The sequence below is a fragment of the Hevea brasiliensis genome, chromosome 5 (genome assembly GCF_030052815.1).
Source record: "Hevea brasiliensis isolate MT/VB/25A 57/8 chromosome 5, ASM3005281v1, whole genome shotgun sequence".
In the NCBI taxonomy this organism is placed as follows: domain Eukaryota; kingdom Viridiplantae; phylum Streptophyta; class Magnoliopsida; order Malpighiales; family Euphorbiaceae; genus Hevea; species Hevea brasiliensis.
In genome coordinates this window covers 1,195,803-1,221,038 of record NC_079497.1, presented here as the reverse complement: position 1 = coordinate 1,221,038, position 25,236 = coordinate 1,195,803, and the positions used below count along the sequence as shown (strand labels likewise).

General features: G+C 34.2%; 5 protein-coding genes across 5 annotated transcripts; 2 read left to right on the top strand and 3 right to left on the bottom strand.

Moving 5' to 3' along the window:
* The first annotated feature begins 156 nt into the window (after window positions 1–156).
* On the top strand, window positions 157–5,743 carry LOC110667701 (ethanolamine-phosphate cytidylyltransferase). Its single transcript, XM_021828630.2, has 8 exons — window positions 157–940; window positions 1,038–1,225; window positions 1,472–1,543; window positions 3,108–3,175; window positions 3,811–3,931; window positions 4,810–4,875; window positions 4,978–5,100; window positions 5,297–5,743. The coding sequence occupies exons 1-8, from the start codon at window positions 394–396 to the stop codon at window positions 5,366–5,368; spliced, it is 1,257 nt and encodes a 418-aa protein (XP_021684322.2). The 5' UTR covers window positions 157–393; the 3' UTR covers window positions 5,369–5,743.
* Window positions 5,744–6,154: 411 nt separating this feature from the next.
* On the bottom strand, window positions 6,155–7,511 carry LOC110667702 (protein LURP-one-related 5). Its single transcript, XM_021828631.2, has 2 exons — window positions 6,759–7,511; window positions 6,155–6,663 (listed from the first exon to the last, which is right to left on the bottom strand). The coding sequence occupies exons 1-2, from the start codon at window positions 7,053–7,055 to the stop codon at window positions 6,265–6,267; spliced, it is 696 nt and encodes a 231-aa protein (XP_021684323.2). The 5' UTR covers window positions 7,056–7,511; the 3' UTR covers window positions 6,155–6,264.
* Window positions 7,512–11,982: 4,471 nt separating this feature from the next.
* LOC110667704 (uncharacterized) lies at window positions 11,983–13,174 on the bottom strand. Its single transcript, XM_021828634.2, has 3 exons — window positions 12,824–13,174; window positions 12,520–12,737; window positions 11,983–12,180 (listed from the first exon to the last, which is right to left on the bottom strand). Exons 1-3 carry the CDS (start codon window positions 12,936–12,938, stop codon window positions 12,115–12,117), a joined length of 399 nt encoding a protein of 132 aa, XP_021684326.2. The 5' UTR covers window positions 12,939–13,174; the 3' UTR covers window positions 11,983–12,114.
* A 453-nt stretch (window positions 13,175–13,627) lies between these two features.
* Window positions 13,628–18,634, bottom strand: LOC110667703 (probable serine/threonine-protein kinase PBL8). The gene is made up of 6 exons (XM_021828633.2): window positions 18,182–18,634; window positions 17,640–17,995; window positions 17,417–17,552; window positions 15,672–15,808; window positions 15,448–15,571; window positions 13,628–14,363 (listed from the first exon to the last, which is right to left on the bottom strand). The coding sequence occupies exons 1-6, from the start codon at window positions 18,231–18,233 to the stop codon at window positions 13,870–13,872; spliced, it is 1,299 nt and encodes a 432-aa protein (XP_021684325.2). The 5' UTR covers window positions 18,234–18,634; the 3' UTR covers window positions 13,628–13,869.
* Window positions 18,635–19,977: 1,343 nt separating this feature from the next.
* Window positions 19,978–23,383, top strand: LOC110667705 (50S ribosomal protein L17, chloroplastic). The gene is made up of 3 exons (XM_021828635.2): window positions 19,978–20,313; window positions 20,468–20,877; window positions 22,816–23,383. The coding sequence occupies exons 1-2, from the start codon at window positions 20,073–20,075 to the stop codon at window positions 20,875–20,877; spliced, it is 651 nt and encodes a 216-aa protein (XP_021684327.2). The 5' UTR covers window positions 19,978–20,072; the 3' UTR covers window positions 22,816–23,383.
* Window positions 23,384–25,236: the final 1,853 nt, after the last annotated feature.

Genomic DNA, 25,236 nt, shown 5'->3' with positions numbered 1-25,236 from the left:
ATAATATTTTAAATATATTAAAATTTTAAAAAATAAATTAAAAGATAAAAATTTTATTTTATAAATTTGATATGTATAAAAATTATATAAAATTAATAAAAATAAATAAATAATTTTATAATTTATTTATAGCTCACTGTGAATTTTTGAGTCTTAGATCCAATTATTAAAAATAAAAATAAATTTCAAATTCAACGGGCATGCGAAAATTCAGATATGTTCATTTCAATTCTCAGATACAGAAATGGCAAAGGGAAACCCTAAACCGTCTCAGGAGAGGTGAAGGTGAAGGCAAATCGGTTTGGTTGGTGGGAAAATTGTTCGAAGGAAGATGCATTTCATAGAATAGACGCAGCATTTGGGAATTTTATTTTATTTTTTTTTTTGCAAGCAATGGCTTCCGACGCTAGCGGCCAATCGGAGAAGGAAAAGATGGTGGCGACGTGGCTGGTGGTGGTGTTGGGGGTTTCTCTATTAGGATTGTATTTGAAAGGCGATGAATTGAACCAATGGAGGAGAATCAGGGGAAAGAAGAAAAAGAAGATACGCGTGTACATGGACGGCTGCTTCGACATGATGCACTACGGCCACTGCAATGCACTCCGTCAAGCTCGCTCTCTGGGGGACGAACTGGTGGTAGGCGTCGTGAGCGACGCGGAAATCATAGCGAATAAAGGTCCCCCTGTTACGCCTCTCCACGAGAGGATGATCATGGTTAAAGCCGTCAAGTGGGTGGACGAGGTGATTCCGGACGCGCCGTATGCAATCACCGAAGGCTTCATGAAGAAGCTCTTCGAAGAATGTGACATCGATTATATCATCCATGGGGATGACCCTTGTGTTCTTCCTGATGGAACTGATGCCTATGCCCTTGCGAAGAAGGCTAGCCGCTACAAGCAGATTAAGCGCACCGAAGGAGTCTCAAGCACCGATATAGTTGGTATTGTTATTCGTTTATTCTTTTTGTGTACAAAATTATATGACTGATTTGAATCGTTGAAGAAAGATTTGATGAATCAATTATATGAAATTAACAGGGCGAATGTTACTGTGTACGCGAGAGAGATCAATTAGTGATAATCACAATCACTCATCTTTGCAAAGGCACTTCAGCCATGGTCATAGCCCGAAATTTGAAGACCGTGGATCTGGAACTAGAGCTGGTACTCGCGTTTCTCATTTTCTTCCTACTTCTCGCAGAATTGTTCAGTTCTCCAATGGCAAGGTATGCATTATTACAATTCATCCCCAAAAGCGTTTTTTCTGTTTTGTGTTTATTTGATTTTTACCGTATATCGTATGAAATTCCTTTTAACCATCTTCTGCTGCACTTGGAAAAGTTTCATGCTCCTAATTAGACAAGTGATATCAAGTTGGGCCTCGTTGTGGGTCTTCACCTTTATAAATGATTTCTGCTCCGGCAGACATTGTTTAATTTCTGCGAAATGGAACTTTTAAACTCTGGTTGCAGGGGCCAGGTCCTGATGCCCGCATAGTTTATATAGACGGTGCTTTTGATCTTTTTCATGCTGGACATGTTGAGGTATATTGTATGAATAAGCTCTATTTTAATTCCTTTTGTTTAAATGGTTTCCCTTGGCTCTGGTGCTAGGACTGAGAGAATCTATTTTTGCAGTTTTTCATACTCATAAGTATTACTTTCTTTGTTCTTGATCTGAGCATTAAGCTTCTTTGTGCTATGAGTCTAATTATACAAATATTTGGAATTGATCACTGAGCACTTATTTAACATATTGGTTAGAGAAAGCAATTGGGTTGAGATTGAGGTTGAGGTTTTGGATTGCCTAGTTTTGGGCTGGTCTAGGTTTTCCAACAAACTGTCTTTTGGAATTTATTTTAGGTCATTTAGCCTTTAAACTAATTTTTTAAAAAATTATTTTGGGTATTTTTTTTACTTTTTAATTTTACTTTGTGTTTTTTTTTTGTTATTTTTAATTTTTGTGGGGTACATTTGCTTTTATTAAAATAAAATAAATTATTTCCCCTAATGCGAGTTTGGGCAGTTTGATCCTGGAATTTTTGGCTTCTTTGGGTTTGGTATAAATTCTTGAAATCTAAATATAATATCAATTAAGTAATTGTCATTTCTTCTAACCTTCTTTTGTCTATCTCTGAATGCTGGTATAATTATAATTTATCTTTGATTCCTGTGGACTGTGTTCTCTTTCTTGCACTTAACACTCTCCTCTATTTAGTCCTTCTAAATCTTATGGAGTTAAATTATAGGGATTTATTCTAGGTGAAGTTTCATATTATATGCGGCTGCTGATCGTCATAGATTCATAGGTTTGGTTGTTGAAATGATCATATGGGAGGATTTTGACTTAAGATTTATTGAGGGATATTTTCAATTTTTTATTAGATAGAACTAAAACAAGTTTATGGATGCAAGTTAATCACAATAGAAAATTGAAAGAATAAGTAGCAAAAAGGTCCATAAACAGTTCCAAAAAATGATGTTGATACCATTAACAGTTCCATAAAATGATGTTGATGTATAAGATCAATCATTCATAAAGAAGGTTGATGCACTGATGCTGATAAGAATTTTTTTTGTAAAATTAGAGATAGATAAATGGAAAATTGTGTCTCAATGATTGTGTGATTTATGGAGTCTAGTGTTGAGTGTTGTAATAGTTATATGTTCAAAAGCATGTGAAGCAAGATGAGTGGTACACTGGTACTAGAAGACGTAGAATAAATATTTAAAGTGTGTGAAAGTGACAAGTGGCACCAATTGAGGATAGAAAGAGGGAAAGTCAACTCTCTTAGGCCGTGGTTGGATCTGGCAACTCAAAATTTGCAAATGAAAGGGATGACAGAAAATTAGGATATATTCTAGTGGACTTAAACAGTGAATAATGACGAGAAGTATCCTATAAAGCAATAAAACAAGAAAAGGAAGACCTGAAAAGGCATTGTAGAAATAGAAGGAAAAGGTTGTTATTCCGAGTACAGGATATTGTCATAGATGGAATGGTGCCAAAATATTCATGTAGCTCTTTTGAAGTTTAGATTAAGGCTTTGTTTAGTTGAAGTAGTTGGTGCGGACCTCATGTGTTTGCTAACCATTTTTTATTATTTAGATCCTGAGGGTTGCTCGAGGGCTTGGAGATTTTCTTCTTGTTGGAATACACAATGATCAGACTGTCAGGTATCACTCTTCCTATTGTCTTATGATCTTCTTAACTGCTATTTTCGTACTTCTGCAAGTGTGTGCTTTCTTGAAATCTCCGTTGCGGTAGATGCATTTTTATTGCACTTCATACATTAGAAGAGAGGCTGATTATAAGTTCTTTCTAGGTTTATTTCTTCTTGCTAAGTTATGAAGGGTTGGGGTGACGTTATGTTAATCAACATTTTTTTAGCATAGTTGATTTCGGTGTGCTCACTGAGTTCTGTATCCTGAAAATTAATTTGTAAGGGTGTTAAAAACTTTAGAGGAAGTATCTCTAATTCCCAGGAATATCGTTGAAAACTCTGCACTTGAAACCGCATGGTTCCTTGCATCACAGGGCATATGCAATGAATCTATGATGGCAAGATGGCCTCATGTTTCCATAGCTTATAAGAACTTCCTCTCAGATGATTGCTAATTTTAATTTGTCTCTAATATTTATGTTTTTATTCATTCTTGGGATATCATGAACCTTATTTTTTTCATAAGTTCTTTTAACAATATATCGTTCATTATTAGATAGCATTTAAAATTGACATCTGCCAGTGGTACTTTACGCCACAGTTAGTTGAGTAATATCTAAGTTTTGTTCTGCTAAACTGGTTTTGCAGTGCTAAAAGAGGTGTGCATCGCCCTATTATGAATCTTCATGAAAGAAGTTTAAGTGTTTTGGCTTGTCGATATGTGGATGAGGTGATAATTGGTGCTCCAAGTGAAGTTTCTAAAGACATGGTTAGTATATCATTTATTCTATTATTGCTCTAGTTTTTCTGTTTGCATTGTTTTCACCTCCTCTCTCACCTAATCTTGAAAAAAAAGTGTCAGCAGGATTTCATCCTAGGTCGTTGGACTTATTGAGACTTTAACAACTCGACTAAGTGCTTCCCCATATTTTTAGAGAATTATATGCATGGAATTTTATCTGTCCGTCGGGAATTGCTTTTTGGAAATGTAGCTTTTTACATCCATTTGCAAAAAGCAGTAGGAAACTGTTTCTGAATGTTCTGAAATTTTTATGAACAAAAGATCAAAAATGATCCTTGAAGGTAAAAATTGCTTTTATTCAAAACATTCAGAGGTTGTTTGTGTTGTTAAATGCCAACCTTACACTTTAACAAATTACTATGTGATTTTTGAACTGGAATTATGCTTATGTATTTTCTCTGTATTCTGGTCTTGCCTTCATGGGGACAGATTGCAAAATGACTCTTAGAAGTGCTCAGATTATTTGGCGTTGATTTGTAGGTGAATCATGTGGAATCAGTTTTTTTCTCTTTGTAATTATTGAGTCAGATGCAAAACACTTTTAGTTGTCTTCTGTTGTTTCAAAGAAATTGTTTGAATTGCTCAGATTGTTTGGTGATGATTTCTACTTGAAACATGTAGAAGCAAATTTCGCTGTGTAGTTCTGGAGTGAGATTAAACACTACAATTCTCATGTTTCTTTTTCGTAGTTGCTGTATTTGATGGTTCTAGTCACTATTTTGTGATTAATCAACATCATTTGTTTTGCATGCATCAACTCTCCCAAGAGCTTGCAAGTGTGGGATGCTTCGTGCGCTGGGTCACTCTTTATTTTTGTTTGACTGGTATATTGTTGGTGGTTGCAGATAACAACCTTTAACATCTCTTTAGTAGCGCATGGAACAGTAGCAGAGAACATTGAGTATGAGAAGGTAAACTGCAAATACTTGGCTAACTTTGATGAATGAAATTATCAAATAATTGTGGAGTTGCAACATGCATTTCTTTGTGTGACGTACCATTTGATCTTACAGGAACTGTGCAATCCATATTCTGTTCCAATTAGTATGGGTATCTTCAAAGTATTGGAAAGCCCTCTGGATATTACAACTACCACAATAATTAGGAGGATTGTAGCAAATCATGAAGCATACCAGGTTTACTTCCAGATTCTATCATATGTAAAAATAGTCGGTAAACTAATATGATCCATGCCAAATACAAAAGGATACGTATGAGAAGTAGCTGGAAGATAGATCGCCCACGTTTACAAGTGGTTTTAGCGGCACAGTTTATGTGCTTGTACCTCCTGTTTTTGTTGTTCAATCTAATATAAAGGTCATCTCTATGCAGAAACGTAATGAGAAGAAGACAGAAAGTGAGAAGAGGTATTATGAAGATAAGACGTACGTATCTGGTGATTGAGCTGAGATCGGACCACACATGGACAGTTGGTGATTGCTTTTAATATTTATAGGAGTCGCGGGAATAACCTGTACAAACATTATGTGGGGTTGTGATTTTTTGTTGCAATCCAATTGTTAAGGTCACATGCAATTGATGAGTTAGTTCTGATAGGAAGTTTTTTTTTTTTTTTTTGGTTCTTAATACGGCCCTTGGAATTAGATCCAAGGCGTTGATAGCAAAATTGACGAATTGAAATGTGGATTTTATTAGGAAAGCTATGTATTATTAGATAGAGCATCAGCAGCTGGGCATGCATCTCATAGGTTCAGTTATCTTCATGGATAAGAAATTATTTTTTCGGCATCGATAATGGAAAATTTTACTATTTATTCATATCCTGACTCCTAAATAGTTTCTCTTGTGCCTCAAAATCATATGCTAAGTGAAAAAGCAGAGGCGTCGAGTGTGAACTTGGCATTTTAGAAGGGGTCCCATTGGACCAGCAGCACAACACACAGTATGCAGTTGACAATTCAAATTGGTTTCACCTTTGATGCACCCACCAAGCTCACACTTGACCTTTCAAAAGGCTTTTTCGTTGGTGGCAAGCTGTGTTTGGTTGGGTAAACATTTGTTCAGCCTGTCAACGCCAAGTTCTATTTGGAGTAGTCTGTCAAACCTTACTTGAAGACAATTTATTCAACATATTATTCTAAAGAATTTGCACGCTGAGTATGTCATTGTTGACATTTGGATTCTCTGATGTTGATGGAAATCAAACTATTTTATGGTTAAAACAGAATGTATAATAACTTGCAATTTTCAATGGGAAAAATCCCACTTGTAAAAAGTGTAAATTGCATCAATGAGATATTCTATGTGCGTTTACTCTCTTTGTTTATACAAAAATGGATTTAAGAACACAAAACAGGAGCAAAAGGCTTATTGCTAATGCGATCTAATACAATTACAAATGCCATAATAAGTTGAGTGTCAAAATCAGGTTGTACTACTAGGCTAAACACATCATTGCTCAGCAAAATTGTAGTGTTCACTCTTTTCCTAGCCATCTTTGCTACCAACTCTCCAGTAGAAGACTTGATCTTGCAATCTCGAGCCTTGAATGATCCCTCAATCCTGAAATCTGGTATCTGTCCTTTTCTTGTAAATCCTCCCATGAAAATCTCTGCTACCTCTTTGCCAGTGTGAAAAAGCACCGATGTGCTCCTCATTGAGAACACTTTCATCTTTGGATTCTTTCCATACCCATCTTCTCCTCTGTATGCATTCCACTGATATTGCATGCTCAGCGTCTGTTCATATATAGAATCATTAATTAAGCTTATTGCCCCCTAAAAATGTACTATTTATATCATTAGTGGTTTAGGATACTCTTAAGCTTACATACCTGAGGTTTCAGAGAGAGCAAAGCGTTGCCAACTCCATCCATGAGAATAAGACCACCTCCTCCATACCGGTTCTTTCTGGAATAGTTATCCACTCGAAAAACCAATCTTCCATGAGGATCAAAGACAGTGAAACCATCGGTGCCCTGGAAACTCATGCTAGATCTCTTCCATACAGTGAGCACACAAGGATTGCGACGTTGATGTTGATAACCATCTCCATCATCAACAACCATCTCTTTCTCGTTCAAGAACAAATCTTGACTACATCTCTTCTCCGTAGGATGAATCTTGGACATGGTGGAATCAAAATCTTTTGAAGAAATGCTGAAGGAAAGAATATTAAGAAAAGTGAAGTTATTTTCTTGGACAAGTAGTGCTTGTGGGTTGGCTATACTATCATCAATGAGAAGGTAAAAGTATGGGTTGGCTTTGCTCCATTGCTTGTTTAATTTATTTATAGAGAATTACAAACTCAAGACTTTGTTTTACGTACGTGGAAAGAGAGACCCATGTCTCGGGTGGATGTCTACCTCAGTGGCTAGCACAACCACTTACGTAGGTCCCTGTCTTAGCTAGTTTGTGCCACTATCGCTGACCTTACTCTTCCTCTAACCCAGCTTTTTCCTCCAAATCCTGGGTTGCCCTAGTAATATAATACTATACCATAGAAAAAGCTTGTTTACATATGTTTGCTGGGTGCCCATTTCTTTAGGATTTAGACCTCTAGTGGGTTTTATCCTCAATGCTTATATTATGATATCTGATTAATTAGAATATGGATTGAAATGATGGGTTTGATTTAATTTTGTTAATGGGATTTTTTTTAATTTATTTGAAACTAATTTGTATATAATTATGTTATTTTGGGTCACCATAAAGTGAAATGGTCTAGGATTTATGAGGAACCATCATTTCCCTTTCTCAACTCTTAGTTGGACATCATAAGTATGTGATATATTTCACTGGGGCCAAAATGCTGCAACTGTGTTTGATGCATCATGATTATTGTAATTATTCCATTAATGAATAGAATTTTGTTGTGATCAATTTTATTTAAAATAAAGTGATCAATTTTAAAATTAAAAAGAAAATAATCGATATCAATGAATTTTAATTAAGTGATATTAGAGTCGTTTTAAGTGTCATGAGACTTCAAATTCAAGTTTTTGCTGAGATCAAATCAACAAAAAAATATAATTAATAATTAAGAAACGTAATTTGAATTCTAACCTTAGCTAGTTCATATGAATCATGAGGAGGCAATCTTGAAGGGTTTTGAAAGCTCATGTGCAACATTCATTTTTGTCCTGATAAGGAAATTATGGTTCTCTTTTAACAAAAAATATATCAACTTGTTTGCTGAGAGAAAAGACTTTGAAAGCTATAAGGCAGACTATAGCTGTAGATTTAAGTTGGAACAATGGTGTTTTCCTGTTGTCTTCATTCATGAAATTCTTCAGCCACAGAAGATGACAGTAGAAACATGCATGGTACATTGCTACTCTCTAGATCACACTTGTTTGAATTGAACTTTTTAATTGAAGCTGTCCCCTACTCATTAGAGCCATTAGTATTTGATTTATTAGAGAGTATTTTAGAATTATTTATCTAAACACATTAAAACTCCGTTTATTTTACAAAAAATAATTTGTATATGAATTTTTCATAAAAATTTTTTTCTAAAAAAATTTTTTCCATCAAAATATTTTCCGTTATTTTGTTTGGATGTAATGTTAAATTAATGATATGTGTTTTATTTCATGTATGTATAAATGTGTTTAAATTTTAATAGAACTATCAAAATTAATAAAACGAAAAATGACTTTCTCTTTTAAAAAATATAAGCCATTTTTCTTAACAATAACTTATTTTTTCCTTTGACTAAGAAAATATTTTCCATTAACCAATTTTTCTGAATACTCCAAATATCAGAAAATACGAAAAATATTTTTCAGGAAAATATTTTTCGTGAAATAAATGGAGCCTAAATTTTAAAAAATGCTTACTTAGATTAAGTTTATCATAAAGTCAAGATATAAGTATGCGAGATATATGTATTTGATAAATGGGTTCAAATAAATAACTTATATTTCGAGTTTATAGTGAATTATAATAGATCCGATTTAGGTAAAAAAAAATTATCAGACAGTAAAATTACGGTCTTCATAATAAGTTTATGCAAATATAAGAACAAGAAATGAATGGAGATTAGAATGATGACAGATAGTAAGATTAGTGCAAGTGAAATACCAGTTTTAATAGATAATTAAATAAGCAAGTTGGATTAGTGCCCCTTGTTTTGAGTCACCAATGCACTAACTCATGAGTCTCATGCATCACACTTTCTCCATCAAAATAAACCACCCACCATCATTTCAAGTCATTTTCTTTCGATTAAATTAATTAACTATATATATGGCGGTGGACGATTTGAAATGAAAATTGAATTAAAATCAAATCGATTTAAATTAAAATCGATCATAATCGATCAAATCATGTTGACAAGATTAAATTAAAATTAAATCAAAATTAATCAATTTAGTGATGAATACTGTTATACTTCTCGGAGAATATTAGACCCAAATCCTTTCCAAATCTAACTTGATAAGAATATTTCTTCCTCTAAATTAATAGAAAAAAGAGAAATATTTATTTCCTAAAAAAAAAATAAACAGTTAATGAAACTCTCACCTTCTCCACAAACAACCATTTAATCCCCAACAGTTGAACTCGGTTGTTGTTATTAGCAGAATGTAATTTAAAAATGTATAAAATACAGAGAGAATTTAATATTTTAAATATTAAAAAAATAATTAATTAAAAATTTAATTGAATTCGGCTGAGTATTGGAATGCTGAGGATAATGGGCCCTACCCGTGAATTAAAAACTATGTCCTACACGCCTCTAACCTAATTCTCTGCTAATGCTACTTATAAGACATTAATTTAATTTAATATACGTTGCTTCGGATCTCACATCAAATATGAAAGATGTGTGTGATTTATATAATAAAATTATTAGAATTTTATTAAGAAATATATACTATCACCAAATTACCTATATGCTCTCCCTATCGACACGGAAAAATAAAGGTCATAGCTCATAAAAGGTGTTGTGTGCGTTTGAATCATTCACATATAATCTACAACCAAGTGGCCTCGTGAGCTAATCCTTTGAGATTTCATATTGAATGTGAAAGATACACGTATGCATATTATGTGAGATTCCACGTCTTACTAAAATTATAATAATTTTATTAAAAAGATATATTCTCACTGATCGGGTATATGTATCTCTCTATCTATCAACACAAAAAGAAATGATAATTCAATAATTATATTCTTAAAAAAATTTCATTAAATTGATGGGAGACTCAAACTCAAGATCTTTTTACTCCTTACACCTATTAAGATTTAGAAAAACAATACGAGTTCTTGAATTTTTAACGGTATAAAATGAATGAAAGGTATATTAGAAAAAAAAATTATTGATTTAATTATATTAACTATATTTTTTTAAAATTATGTAAAAATAAAAATAATTTTTTTAAGCTATACGAAAATTAAAGGTAATTTTATAAATTAATGAATTAATTTTCAATTAACTTTCAAATTATTTAAATTTAAATAATTTCATATTATGCAGACAATCATAAATCAAGCAAGGTAGAGTTGACAAATCAAATAAAAATGGTCGTCTCTCACAAAAATTATATTACAATTACATCGTCTTAATGGTATAGTGGACCACGTCGGTGAGATTGAAATTGTGATTAACACGTGAGGATGAGTTAATTAATTAAGTTCAACAGATAGGGAACTCTATTAATTAATTAATTAATTAATTATAATGACTACAGAAAAAAGGAAGGAGCACTTTGTGGGCTTCTTTAAGAGGCAAAGAACAGATGGCCTTTTTAACTTTTGTGTTGTATTTGTACCAAATTAATTATGGTAAAATTGTGGATAAAAAGCAGCTAATGATGTTCACATAAACAGCCTTTCATTTTTCTACATTAAATTAATTAATGTGGTGGAAGTCCTTTTCTACTTTAGTAGTAGTGGGCTTCCCAATTATTATTTTAATTCTAAATTAATTTTAATCAATCAAAATAATTTTTATTATAAAATTTTAATTAAAAATAAATATATAATATATTTTATATAATAAATAAATAAATTTAAATTAATAAACTATTTTTTTAATCAAATAAAATTTTATTTTTATTATATTATAATTTACTGTCAACTTTTTTTAATTTAATTTAACCCTTTAACTACTATTGCAAATAAATTTTACAGATTAATTTATAATATAAAAAATTTAAAGAATTGTCTAAAATTAGGAATTCATGCAAATTTTTGGCCTTCTTCATCCATTAAGCCTAATAATGATAATGCAAGAGAGAATATGACTTGAAGAGTGTGAGGTAAAGGTCAGAAAGTGCCGAGTTTATAAGGTTCAAATTATTTTTTTAAATAAAAGTATTATTTAGATACTGTTGAAAAAAATAATGTAAAAAAAATTATTTTATTATTTTAATATTTTTATAATTAAAATTTATTAATTTAATTTTAAATTATTTTTTAATATTTTATAATTAATATACTTATAAAAGTGATTTTCTCGATAGCAGTTTAACATTAATGCTAAACAACTCGAAGTCTCTTGAATAGTGAAGAAATAGTTGAAGCAGAAATGAAAGGAACCAGACAAGGAAATGGACAAAATCAAAATTGATAGTTAAGTGCAAGTCTGGCAAAATCAGGTCCAACCCATTAGCTCTATGATTAAACCATCCTAATCCCTTGGCATAGCTTAGCATAGCACATACCCATCAACAAAGACAGTTGCCATTGCCAACCTTTCTCTTTTCATTCCTGGACAGCAGTGGAAAATTGCAGGAAGCTGTGGAAAGTGATAGAAGACATATGACAGGTTTTCTATACTTAGCATTCAAATGTTTTATAGATTTGCATAATTAGTATTGAATTTTGATTTTTTTTTAATTAATTTTTGGGATGAGGCTCAAGACATTAAACCTATAATTTATACTTGCGCAAGTACCAACTGAATGCCTATATAATATCTATGATTTTTTTGCCCTTTGCTTTTGCTTATCTAACCTAAAGAGAGGGCTATTTGATGTCTAACCACTTTTCTGCTTGTTTATCACCAAGCTATTCATGAAATTTCAAATCAATTGAATCAAAATACACTAGTAGAACAAGAACATATCTTAAATTTTGCATATTTTAAGACAAACAATTCTCTAATCATTCCCAGAAGAGAAATGAAAGATCTTCCAATCTATGCATCACCAAAAAGAACTCCTCTGATCCTTTCTTGGTACATCAAGAACCAAAATCATAGTCATCCCTGGCTTTGTTTTCTTTTCTCAATTCTTGAGCTCCATTTTTCTACCAAAAACAAGAAAATTAAAGAAAAAACCCTTGACAGCTAAAACCCAGAATTCTGAATCAAACACAACATACGCCTGCAATCTTTGATTTTTAAATATCCCAAAAAAATTCAGGATTCAGACATGTGGGTGATCCATGTACTTCTGTACTTGGTATCCATAGCAGCAGCTATCAAATTGTTTTCTACAATTATTTATGCAAATGTCTCTATCAAATTTAAGTAATGGCAGAGAATCGAGTTGTTGGCTTGGAAGCATTCTTTAAATGAACAAAAAAAAAAAAAGATTAGGAAGCACAAGAGGTACAGTTACAAGTCTTGGGTACAAAAGCACAAACCCCATAAGGCTTATTAGGAAGCTGGCAATCGATGCCAAAGCAGCAAGGCATGGTGGCACAGGTAGTGGCAGCAGCAGCAGCACAGCACTTGCACAACAAGCACAGCTGGAAGGGTGCCAGCCTTCGTCCTCGCACTGTTGCCGCGATTAACCGGTACTCAGTCGGCTCCACAGGCTGGAATTCCCCTGCTGCTGATGCCTGGACCGGCAACAGTTCAGCTGCAGGTAACCATGTTTTACTGAGAACATTAGCAGCCACAAGAGTGATCAATAGAGATCGAGGTCTTGCTCAGAAATCAACTTACCAGGAGTAGTAATGATCAAGAGAGGGATTAACAGAAAAAATAATAACAGTAGTTTCATAGTACGACTGATCCCAACCTTGCACACTGCGGATGGAATACACACGCATAGGCTCATGTGAACATGGACACAGACAGGAACACAGACAGAGAAAGAAGTGAATAGGGAATAAAATTTGTGTGGTGCAAAGCTGAGGAAAAGAGTGACGGGTCAATGAGATATTTTTTGCTGTTATGGATCATGCGAAGCCAATGATGGAGACAATGCGAAGGACAGGCCAATTATACACAAGCATATGAAATATTATCTTGTATTAGTTGGTAAACCTCTGATTGGATATAGAATTGTTGATATTGGGCCAATTCTATGCATCCTCAAGCCTAAAAGAAAAACGTTCAAAAGCCACCAAAGGCTGGAGGTAATGCGTGACCAGAGAAATGAATTCACTGAAACCGAGACAAGCATAGGTTTGCATCATGCTTCAAGATTCAAGAACAAAATCAAGACATAAAAGGTCTACTTTTAAACCAACAAGGAAAAAAGAAAAAAAAAAAAAGGAACCCACAGGCCAAAGATTCATGGTTGTTAAATGGGGATTGCAGTTAGGAAATTGGAAAGTCTGGCTAGATCAAAAAAGATTATCAACCGTTAGTTACGAATATTTCCACCAGATATCAATCAGGAATCTTGATTGGGCACCAAGAACATTTCCCACCTGCATACCTTACTGTTAGTACCGGGTAGCATATACAGGCCATTTCCTGGACAAGAAAAACTGTTTCTATATCTCCCATTTGTCATTTCCCTTTTTGCACAGGAATCGCTAGTTTCATTTGGCAATTTCCATTGCTAAAAAAACTTACACTAGAAAAGTAATACAAGCACAAAGTCAGACAGCAACAATTAACATCTGGGGGGGGATCAGGATGACAGAATGTACAAGAAATACCAAGAAGCAAATGCACTCATGGTTTAACAATCAGATTTGTCATTCCCAAAGACAGTTGGGAGAGAAAAAGCACACCAAATACATAGCGTTTGACATTGATCATCTAACCCTACAAGCTGCAGGACCACCTGGGGAGCAATTAGGATTAGGTGACCGACAACTTGAACCAGGACCAACATTGTTTGTAAATCTACGGCGCATTCGATAATCAGGGACTCCCCCCATTGCAAATGCACCAGCACCACCTGCTAGGGTTGGGATTGATGAGACTTCAGTAGCACCATCGTTACTGCACTGTAGAGGTTCCAAAGTTTCAACTACATCACTCATCAAGGGCCTTGCCTTCGGATTCTGGCTCAAACAATAGTATGCTAAGCTGCAGGCTTTCTGTGCTGCCCTTACAGAGTACTGGTTCTCCAATCTAGGGTCAATTATTTGCAGCATTTTTCTCTTGTCATTCAATTTTGGACGGGCCCAATCTACCAAGCTTTGCTCCTTGCTGGGCCTTGTCTTGTCAACAGACTTCCTTCCTGTTAATAGTTCCAGAAGAACAACTCCAAAACTGAATACATCACTTCTTGCAGTCAAGTGACCTGCAAATCACATAAATCTGATTAAGAAGAGAGACCTTACATGTGCATGTAACATAAAGATACCACTGGTACCATGCAGTACACTAAACATGAAAATTAGACCTATCCATAAATAACACAGATATAATTAGATCTTCAATAATGAAACCATAACAGAGATAGACACCCAGATCGTGCATGAATTTATTTCAAAATTTCAAATAGCAGAGCAAAGAAGAATTCGCTAATAGGGCAAGTTCACATCACTTGTCAACGTTAAAGAGGTAGTAGAGTTGGGAATCAAAACACCTTCAAAGATTTCACACGTCAGTGGTTCCCACAAAGAATAGGAGAAGACCATTGGCTTTTCCTCCAAACATTATCTGCTATACATATACTAGTTCTCCCCCTTCGCCCACTAGTGAATAAGCCAAGGCCTGAAAATTTTTGTTAATTTTTAACCTTAATTAACCCAACATAGGATCCCGCAAAGAATAGGAGTAGTCCATTGGCTTTTCCTCCAAACATTACCTGCTATACATATGCTGCTTCTCTTCCTTCATCCACTAGTGAATAAACAACCGCCTGAAAATCTTTGTTATAACCCAACATAGGATATCCTCTCAAAATTATTGTTATAATACTATCCACTGCATGTATTTGCTATTATTGGCATCATTATCAGGGATTTGAGCATTCTCCAAACATTTTGCAGCGTTGAGTATTGAGAATTTTTATTAAACTTAGCCATATCGCTGTATGTTTGATAATTGATTGTGTTTCTTTCATTCTAAGCTTACTTTTCAAATTTCCAACTTCCTTTTTACTCAACTAATCCTGAAAGTTAAGATCATTGCTTTTTAGAGGATGAAGAAAGAAACTGCTGACTTTTCAACTGTCACTGATATCAAACAGTACCCAACACGAATTCCAATTCCTTATCAAGTAACTCTTAGAACTAGTGCAATTTCCCCATATATATTTGGAACATATCCAAATAATCCCCGATTAGTTAAGTCTTCAATGAAAAGATATTTTTATCTTCTTATAAAACCATAGAATGAGGCTAATAAGTCAAGCATTTGGAAGAGAGTGGAGGGCATACCAGTCATCACGTATTCAGGGGCAGCATAACCATAGGTACCCATTACTCGAGTTGATACATGAGTCTCATCACCTTGTGGCCCAGCTTTTGCAAGCCCAAAATCAGATAGCTTGGCTGTATAATCCTGTGGATACATAGGGAACTAGTGTCAGTAAAAAACTATTGCTGCACCAAGAAAACACAATAAAATTCTCACATATGAAATCATAAGAAACACCACTTACAGAGTCCAATAATATATTAGAGGTTTTGAAGTCCCGATATATAACTGGCCTTTCAGCATTGTGAAGGAAAGCAAGCCCTTTGGCAGCTCCAAGAGCAATCATCATTCTTGTGGCCCAAGACAATGGAACAGTTGCTTCTGTAAGGCTCATAAAATGCCATATAAATTCAAGTTAACGAAAACACTAACATTCAAGATACTATGTACAGTGCTATATACTTATATAACTTTGTCACTAGAATTAAACAATAAACTTCAATTGGCACCAGAGTTCCCAACAAATCATAAACAATTGCATGCATCATGTATTTCATATCACCACGTAGCATCATTTGATTAAGAAGAATAATCCATCCATCATTGCAATAGATGACTTAAATTTTCAAATTGTAATTCATCTTCCTCCTAGGAGATAGCTTGGTAAATAGGCAAGGGCAACTGTGTTTTCTTGCTGTCATAAAACTTTTTCCTGGTAAATCCAAGTGGTGATATTGACTTTAGAATTCAGTCACATGCAATTATTGACAATATAATCATTAAAAGAGAATAGTAAAAAAAATATTCAGTTTATCACACAGTGGATAGTAAGAATGCCCTGTGAAGAGTAATGCAATGAAGTTGATGACAGAGCTCCTTATCCACATAAAGAACAAAAGGTTCAACCAATGCTTATGCCTTAAATGTCTAAGTGAGCCCTTTGACTTCGGTGAATCCACCATGGCTCTCTTTTTAGTAATATTATTTGTTTGTCTCTCATTTCAGCTTTTTGGTCTTAGCATCACTTTCTGTTTCAGTTATACATGAATCAGACTAGCATCTTGGCCTCACATGCAAGTCAACCTCTTCATTGATTGCTATAACAAGTAGTACACTTGTTTTCACTCAATTCCGTTACATAAGAAGCTAAGTTGTTGGAAAGATAAGTGTATAGGAGAAAACCCACCACACCACCCCCCCCCCCCCCAAAACCCCAAACAAAAAATGATGAATTTGACACGTACATCTCCTATAGATTGATTGCTAAACAAAGAGAAATCTGCGGCCAGAAAAGAAACAAAGGCACGAAAGATTGCAAAAGAACCAACAATAAAGGCCAACAAGAAGCAGAAGAGATGGGGCTTAAGAAAAAAGAGCCAATATGACTTATATCCTAGTCCTGAACAAATTTACACCCATGAAAGTTTGCAACACAAGGAAACTGAGAGTTCCTTAGACAACCTTAACTTATTGAGGTCAATTAGAAACTTAGACTAAAGCATTATCAGAAAAGATTTTGAATTTGTGAGGCTGTCTTAAATAACTGTTGTAATATATTAGTAGAAAGCAAAAGGTTAAAAAGCACATCATGCATTTGGCGGAAAGATAAAATCATGGGAAAAAAGTGCTCATCTTTATGAAATTGAAAGACATGATACCGAGACAAGCAAGATATCTCGTTCGTCACAAAAGCACACCAAAATCATCGGACAGAGATGTTTATCAATGCATGAAGTTCTGCTCACAATTATTGCCACATGTCAAAGAAATGAAGTCAATGCAAAGGACACAGTTTTCAGCCTTAAGAAGCCTCTACTTTGATCTAGCCACGAAAGAAGGAAAGTTCTATATAACATTTTGTTCTAAACATCCAATAAATGCATATTTTTATCCAAAATTAAGAAAGGGGACTGAGGGACGGTTAGAAGCATTAATGAACAGTCAGTGATAAAAGCAAAGCAAAGATTACAAAGAAGTATGAATGCATACTTCGAAAGAGGTGATTCTCAAGACTTCCTCGGAACATAAACTCATAAACAAGTAATCTATGATCATCCTCGCAACAGTATCCAATCAACTTCACCAGATTAGGATGCCTAAGCTGTCCCAAAAAGTTGACTTCCGTCTGGAATAATATTGCAATTCATGAAGTCAGAAGAAGAAGAGAGAAACAAGAGTAAAGAGATGAGGAAAAGAAGAAGGAAGCACACACAAGCCATTCGCGGTGGCCCTGAAGGCCCTCCTTGTTGAGAACCTTGACAGCAACAGGGAGAGATTTGAGGCCAACCCTGACATTCTCATCAATGTAGCCTTTATACACAGTCCCAAATCCACCTTCACCCAGAATGTAATCAGAGCGGAAGCTTTTAGTTATAGTCTCGAGTTCATATAAAGTGAAGTCAATAACATGGGTATAAAGAAGAGCATTCTTCCTGGAATCCTCAAAGTTTCGCGGGGTAGAAGAAGGATCACTCAGATCTGATACAGACCGACTGTGCTTCTTCCCAGAGGGGACATTTCTAACACCCACAGAAGATGATGATAACATATGGTGGAGCTGCTGTTGAACTGCCCAAAAAAAAATTCACTCTCATGAATGAAAATCTTTTTCAAATCCAAAAATCATACCCAGAATTCAATTCGAAACAATTTGAAAACCCCACATCACAAAAAAAAAAAAAAGGCATGAAATTTTTCAGTAGTGAGTCAATTTGAAGTACAGAATTGAGGGTAAAGCCCCAGATCTGGACAGACCTTGAGCATTTGAGACAACAGCAGATTCCTCTCTAGTGCCGCAGTTGCCCATGATGTTGGTTGGTGTGAAAGTGACTGAATGTGGAACCTGATAGCAGAAGCAGTGGAAAGACTATAACAGGCAGTGACTCTGGTAGCAGCAGTAATAGTAGACGCAGTAGTTGTAGTTCTAGTATGGCTATCCTGCTGGTAGCCCAGACTCTCATTCTTTTAGGTGCTTTTTCCCTTCCCTCTCCCACCGCCCAAGCCCAGCCCTCCCTGCTCTAATTTTTTTTATCACCCTGTACCCGATCTTTTAATGGTGAAATTATTATTATCCTATCCTATTAAACAAAGCTCTACACAGTACACACTGAGACAATACAGTAGCTCTCTATATATTTATAGTATCTAAATTACAGTAAGCTTATTCCAATCCAAAAAAGTTTCTATTTCTCTCTTTCTCTCTCTATCTCTCTCTCTCTCTTTGTCGCAGTCTTTCTTGCAATCAGAATGGACAGTGGGAGAGCGTTGTGTGAATCTCCTCCACCCCTATTTGCTGGTTCAAAAAGTTGGTAGGACCAGTTGGTCCATGGATCCTTCTTTTCTTTTCTCTTTTACAGTTTTTTTTTTTTTTTTAATTCCTCTATTTACAGTTGGTAACTAATTGTTGGTCACTTTCCACGCTTATCTGTTGCCCGATAGATTTTGAGTAATAAATAATTGATTTTAAAATATAATTTAAATTTAAAAAATAATATCTACAATAAGTGTATGTTATTTAAATTTATTTATTTAAATGTTTAATTAAAAATAAAATATATTTTTATAACTATATTTATAAATTTTTATATATTTATTTTATATAAAATAAAATTTAAATATTTTATGAGATTATTAAATTTTTAAATATAAATTATTGATAAAAATAATTTTTTATATAAATTTATTAATTAAGATATATAAAATTAAATGATTTTAGATTTTTTTTTAATAATAATTATATTTATGACATATTTAAGTAATTAAAAATAAATTTTAATCAAATTTAAAATAAATCAAATTTTAAGGATATTAACTAAATTTAAATTTAAATATAATAACTTTCATAGATAACTTATCTATTTTTATTTCTAATTGCAATACTTCTTCTATCCTCTGTATTATTTTTTGACCACTAATTGACACATAATATCACCTTAACCTTTGTTTTGATCATGATTTGCCATAAATTAATACATAATATTATTTTTTTTTTCTTATTTGAGAAAATTTTTCTTAAAGAAAGAGTAAGTTAAGGTTGTGAAATGATGATTTCATAATTATTATATCACCAGCTTACAAAACCATCAATTAAGTGTGTTGGAATAGTTTAAAAATTTTATATTTTCATTTTATTATTTTATAATTTATAAAATTTTAATTATATCATATTTTTTTATTTTTAAAAATACTTTCTCATTTATTATCTTTTATTGGTAGTGTGATATTCGAATTTAATTTTAATGAGTGAGTAATATATCTTCGACTAATAAATTAAATCAGGCTAATATATTACTCACTTAACCCTTAAACCAGACAGTGGAAGAATACACTTATAAAATTACTTGAGAAAGGAAATATAATCTGCAAGTTGGTTCGAACCAAAGTAAAAAAATATAAAGTGGTTGAATTTTGGAATCCAAATTCATCTCAACAGCATTTGAAATTTGAAATATATTCCGCTGGGCCGGCATTTGCAGAAAAATGATGGGCTGGAAGAGGCCCAAATTGACACACAGAAGCAATTGCTGTCTGCTTTTATTCCTGACTCTTATCCATGTTTTCATCTGATCCTCTAGTTCACAGCTCACAGCCTACTATTTTTGTTGATGGTAAGTAGTAGTAGTAGCAGAGTGGAAGCAAGAAAACAATGGCAATGGCAATGGCAGCGGCCTGTGGGAGCGATAGTAGATGGAGATGGAGCATGGCATCTCTAATATCAGCACTCCCTTCTCCTTCTTCTTCTTATTCTTCTTCAGTCACCGCCGCAGTGCGATTCCCATCTTTACGTTCCCGTGCTCTCTGCCTCTCCCGCCGCCAACAGCCCCTCTTTCTCCGCTCCTTCACGGGTCTTTCTTCTCTAAACCCTATCCTTTCCATTGGTTTCTCGGGTAATTTTTTTTTTCATTTCCTACTTTTTCCCTCCTATTAATTTCCGGTTAATTTTCTTTTCTGGATTTTGCGTTTGTAGCTGTAATTCAATTTGGATTCGCTGATCTTCACAATTGATGTTCCTTTCATTTCTTTGATTGCCTCTACGAATAGAGTGTACCAGTTTTGAACATGGGTTCCCCTCTATTGATAATGGGTCTCGATTTTTCGCCATGAGACACGGCAGACGAGTTCCAAAGCTCAATCGGCCTCCTGACCAACGCCGGGCACTTCTTAGAGGCCTCACTACTCAGCTGCTTAAACATGGACGGATCAAAACCACTAGAGCTCGGGCCAGCGCCATGAGAAAGTATGTTGACAAGATGATTACTTTGGCCAAGGATGGGTCTCTCCACAAGAGAAGACAAGCTCTGGGCTTCATTTATGAAAAGCAGATCGTCCATGCCTTGTTTGCGGAGGTCCCGGACAGGTACGGCGACAGAAATGGTGGATATACCAGAATTATTAGAACTCTGCCGCGGCGAGGGGACAATGCACCCATGGCATATATAGAACTTGTTTAGGTATTTGCTTTTCTTAAATCCAATTTGTTAACAACTGAACATATTCTCAAATTAATCGTCTGTAGTTTCACCTGTCTTTGTGAATGTTTACATTTTTTTAGAGTGAACCATGCACTGTCAACTGGTATATTTTGATTTTACTATTTTATGGCTCGAATGTGGCTTATAGATGCGCATTGATGCCACTGAATTGTTTTATTTTATACTTGCGTTGTGCCTTTTGGACATTAAGCAGTAGTGATACATTAGTGGGTTGCGCTAGTTGTTTGTTTGACTACTGCTGCAACACCTATCCCAACATTTTCCAATGGCTGGATATAGTGCTATCTCACTGCATTTCTCTGTGCTAGGCCATCTCTTTATTCATTGCTAATAATATTTTCTTCTCTCAAATTATATGCCTACATCTCTTATCATTTCTAACAATTTATATGTGAAAATATCAGTACGTAAATATGAAGGATGGGAAGCTGGTTCATTAATTGAGAGAGAGTCTTGGACTAGAGTAACTGTGAAGATGCTGAATGATGACTTGGTGGTCACAGGTTCAAACCATGTAAAATTGCCTCCTAGCTATGTAAGGCAAAGGTTGAATGCATCTGACTCTCCCCTAGGACACCCTTTATGAGCATGGAAATTGTCTCCTTGCAATGCAAAAGGAAGACTCTTGTGTATTCAACTCTCCTCTAGGAATAGGATACCCACTATGCTGAGAGAGAGTTTTGTTAGACAAGGTCAATTTATATCACTCACTGGTACCATAAAAATTCTCCAAGGAAAAGAAGAAATGTTGTTGACAAAGAAATTAAACTAAAGACTCTAAAATTTTGTATGTCATACTACATAAAATGGCTGTCTTGCAAGAGTTTATAGTGCTCAACCCTACAACTGAAAATCAAACTCTGGAGGCAAACAATGAAATTTCCTTCCACTAACCTTTAGTCTTCTGGGTTTCTTAAAAAAAAATCGTTTCATTACATTCTCCTCTTAATTTGATTTGTTGGGTTATCTCGGCCACTGCCTGGAGCCTTGCATTGTCCTCCTCTTCAAGTCCTCATTATCTTCTAATTTTGTTCTAGTTTCAAACTCCTTGCTTCCTTCTTTTTTTAGAAAATCACAATAACATTAGTGCCCCCCAACTCCTCATCAGAGCCATGATTATTTTAGGTTCTTCTATGCTGCTCTCTAATGCTTTTATAATGCTACCACACAACTGATATTCCCCTTCTATCTTGGAAAAAAAAAAAGAAAGAAAGAAGAAGAAGAAAATACTTGCCATCTTGTCTAATCATTTTTATAGCATCTTAGAGATATTTAAGCTTCTTGGTTTGGTGGAAAATTTCAAGATGCATTATTTAGTGGTGATTTTGGAAAAAAGGTTTGAGGAGGTGCATTATTTAGTAACTTCTCAAGGATCATACATCCTGTACAAGTGGTAATAACTTGGAAACATGCAAGGGAACTTTGGAAAAGTGGAAGGATTAAAAGAGAAGGGGCAAGCTTTTACTTGCTTTCTAAGATCTAATCTTTAGAACCTTATGGTTTTGTGATCCTTTGAAGTATGCTTTGTATATTGTGGCTTCTTTTCTTTTACTGGTTTGGAGTCTAAGGATGGATTTTTTTTTTTCTTAATACATGCTGCAGTTTTTTTCCCTCTTTCTTCTGGATAAAAGTAAATAATTTAGGAATGGGTTTCCTGTATTATTTGGGAAAATAAGGATTGTTATTGTTGACCTTTATGACTTTCTCTCCTCTATAGATTATGTCGAAATAGATTATAGTATGCATAAACTTTTAACATGATCTCTTTTTATTCCCAATTTGGAGGGGAAATTATTTTGTTTCTTTTTTTTCTTATTTTTGCAAACTTGTGATTATTTTGATGTTTTCCTCTGTGTTGGAATGTTTTATATGACCTTTATCACTTTCTCTCACCAGCTTACTACCAATTACACAAAACTGAGTTTTGTGCCTTGTGTTGGAGTTCCGTGCACAGACTCCAATATTTAGCTTTGCTTATACGAAAAGCTCAAAAAAGGGCACTTTTGCCAGCCTGCATTTTGGATCTGAGACTTTGTGCACATGCTGAGCCAAACACAACCAAAAATGTGAATTTTGCTGGAGTGGGGGCCCATAGTGCTGTTGTTGGCGATTCATGATTAGGGTAATTCCAAGTAGAACAGAGTACAACAAAATGGCAGTAACAGTTCAGTGAAATTCTAGTAAAAATCTTATATAGTTTGATGATGCAAAGTATCTTGGTTCGTTCAATATCCACATACTAAAAAGATCAATTAAGCTTTTAAATTCGCCCTTCTCCTATGTCAGATATTTTGCTCTGTATACTTTGATTTTTTTCTAATCTTTCTGTTCTCTCTCCTTTTTCTTTTTTCCTGAAATGTTTACAGTTGTATGTTTTGCTCTTACAGGAACCTGTAATGTTAATAGGTTAATGTTAGTAAAGGGTTCTACTGAGAATGAATTGTTGATCTATTTGGGGAATAAATCATGCATACACCACAGTTTTGATAAAGGTGGGATTCGATCCCAACTATTTGGTCTTAAGACCAAGTTGGTTGCCTACTAAACTACCCTAATCGATTAACCTAAGGGAAGACTATTTTTTAGTGCTCTTAATATATGCTCTAATTTTCCTTCTTTCCCTGTATGGTTTATATGGTCTATTAAGAATAGTTCCTTAGATACCTTATTGTTCCTCTTTCTCCTAGCTCAGCATGGACTTTTATCAAACTGGCAACTAGCTGTCTTTTGCTTTAATGACATATCTAGTGGTTTTCTTCTTGCTTTCAAGAATCAGTCACTTTCAACCTCATTTTCAAGAGATGATTGTTCAAATCTTCATTTATAGCAACTGGAACGATTGTTGTATTCATATTGAACACGGAACACACCTCTATTTTACTTGGAAGGCTATGTGACCACTTCTATTAACTACAAGTTAAAAATTCTGTAGAGGATGCTCAAAGACTTTTAAGGCATGCTTTATTGATTGTCGTCTCCTTTTAAAGCGTTCTGCACATGGGAAATCAAAATTCAAAGGTGTCGGTCCTCCAAATCAATGCTTCACAGACTTAATTGTTTCCCAATTCATTTTGAAGTCAAAAGTTGAGCTTAGAGTAACAAAAGACTAGTCTGATAGCTTGCACACATGTCAATTCTTCATCTTCCTCGTTTCCCTTCTGCATCTACTTTTCCAAGGTTGGCTGCTTCTGTTTCCTTATTTGATCAAACAGGATAAACTGAATTAAATTAGATCAAAATCAAATCGAAAATAGGATCAAAATCGAGAGGGGTCATTCGGCCAACCTTCAACACCGAAAGTGCCAGTTCAACTCCAGCCCAAGAAGGACAGCTCCCAAGCCTAGGTGTATAGGCTTGAAAAGAAAGATGCCCTATTGTAGGTGCATAAACTTGGCACAAGATCTACGAGAAGTAATTTTATGCTTTCTTTGCTGTCTTCTCAAATATTTGAAAGGGACTTGTAAATAAAATGTGTGCATAATGAAGCATTTCACAATGTGGAAAAGATAATAGACATGTATAACTTTTTTTTTTTTGAAGTTGTTGAGGAAAGCAAGAAAAGTAGAGAGGGGGAAGGAAGACCGCTTGTTTGTTTCCCCTTTTAGCCTCTTATTATTCCTAAAAATAAAGAAATTGTATGCAGAATAAGGGATTTTCTTGAAGTCCACTATTGCATTGGATGAGATATTTTGAGGAGCTGCCGTCCATTTGTCAGCCTATTTAGAATCTAGTGTGTTTGCATCATGGAGAAGATGATAATCACTACATGTGTTAATAATAATTTTACTTATTTAAGAGTTGATTAAGACAAGTAGAAAGCTTAACAACTTTTTAAGGGAGGAGGAGATGAAACAAATTAGCTGCCAAAGGTCAGTTTGGAATCCAAATTAGATTTGCAATTGAATTGAATTATAATCGATTGATTAAAACTAACATTGAATTGAATGCTAATTAATTAGGTTAATTTTTTTATTATATTTAAATGAAAATAAATTTTATCGTTAAATTTAACACAATTAAATTTGAATATTGATTTTAGTATTTTTGAACTTTAAATTTGAAATATCGATTCAAGTCTGAAACTAATTTTTAGCCACCACAGATTAGTTCAGTTTATAAAGACATAAATCATCTTTTCTTATCAATTAGAGTTTAATTCTATTGTTAATCACTTTAAAATTATTATAAATACATTAGATTGATATAAATAAAAGTGTTTTTAAAATAATTTAAAGACGATATTTAATCTCGAAATGCATAAGCTGATTCTATAATATTTTGATAGTAAAATATTTTTTAAGGAAGAGAAAGGTGTTG

Coding starts and splice junctions, on each gene's coding strand:
- LOC110667704 (XM_021828634.2), bottom strand. CDS start 12,938: ATGAGCCTATGCGTGTGTATTCCATCCGCAGTGTGCAAGGTTGGGATC. Junction 12,738..12,823: donor CTTGATCATTACTACTCCTG/GTAAGTTGATTT, acceptor GGTTACCTGCAG/CTGAACTGTTGCCGGTCCAG. Junction 12,181..12,519: donor TTCCTAATAAGCCTTATGGG/GTTTGTGCTTTT, acceptor TGTTTTTGGTAG/AAAAATGGAGCTCAAGAATT.
- LOC110667701 (XM_021828630.2), top strand. CDS start 394: ATGGCTTCCGACGCTAGCGGCCAATCGGAGAAGGAAAAGATGGTGGCG. Junction 3,932..4,809: donor GTGAAGTTTCTAAAGACATG/GTTAGTATATCA, acceptor TGGTGGTTGCAG/ATAACAACCTTTAACATCTC. Junction 5,101..5,296: donor CAAATCATGAAGCATACCAG/GTTTACTTCCAG, acceptor ATCTCTATGCAG/AAACGTAATGAGAAGAAGAC.
- LOC110667702 (XM_021828631.2), bottom strand. CDS start 7,055: ATGTCCAAGATTCATCCTACGGAGAAGAGATGTAGTCAAGATTTGTTC. Junction 6,664..6,758: donor TGCTCTCTCTGAAACCTCAG/GTATGTAAGCTT, acceptor ATATATGAACAG/ACGCTGAGCATGCAATATCA.
- LOC110667705 (XM_021828635.2), top strand. CDS start 20,073: ATGGCAATGGCAATGGCAGCGGCCTGTGGGAGCGATAGTAGATGGAGA. Junction 20,314..20,467: donor CCTTTCCATTGGTTTCTCGG/GTAATTTTTTTT, acceptor CTCTACGAATAG/AGTGTACCAGTTTTGAACAT.
- LOC110667703 (XM_021828633.2), bottom strand. CDS start 18,233: ATGGGCAACTGCGGCACTAGAGAGGAATCTGCTGTTGTCTCAAATGCT. Junction 15,572..15,671: donor CTAATATATTATTGGACTCT/GTAAGTGGTGTT, acceptor ATGTATCCACAG/GATTATACAGCCAAGCTATC. Junction 14,364..15,447: donor CCCTGAATACGTGATGACTG/GTATGCCCTCCA, acceptor TGTGATTTGCAG/GTCACTTGACTGCAAGAAGT.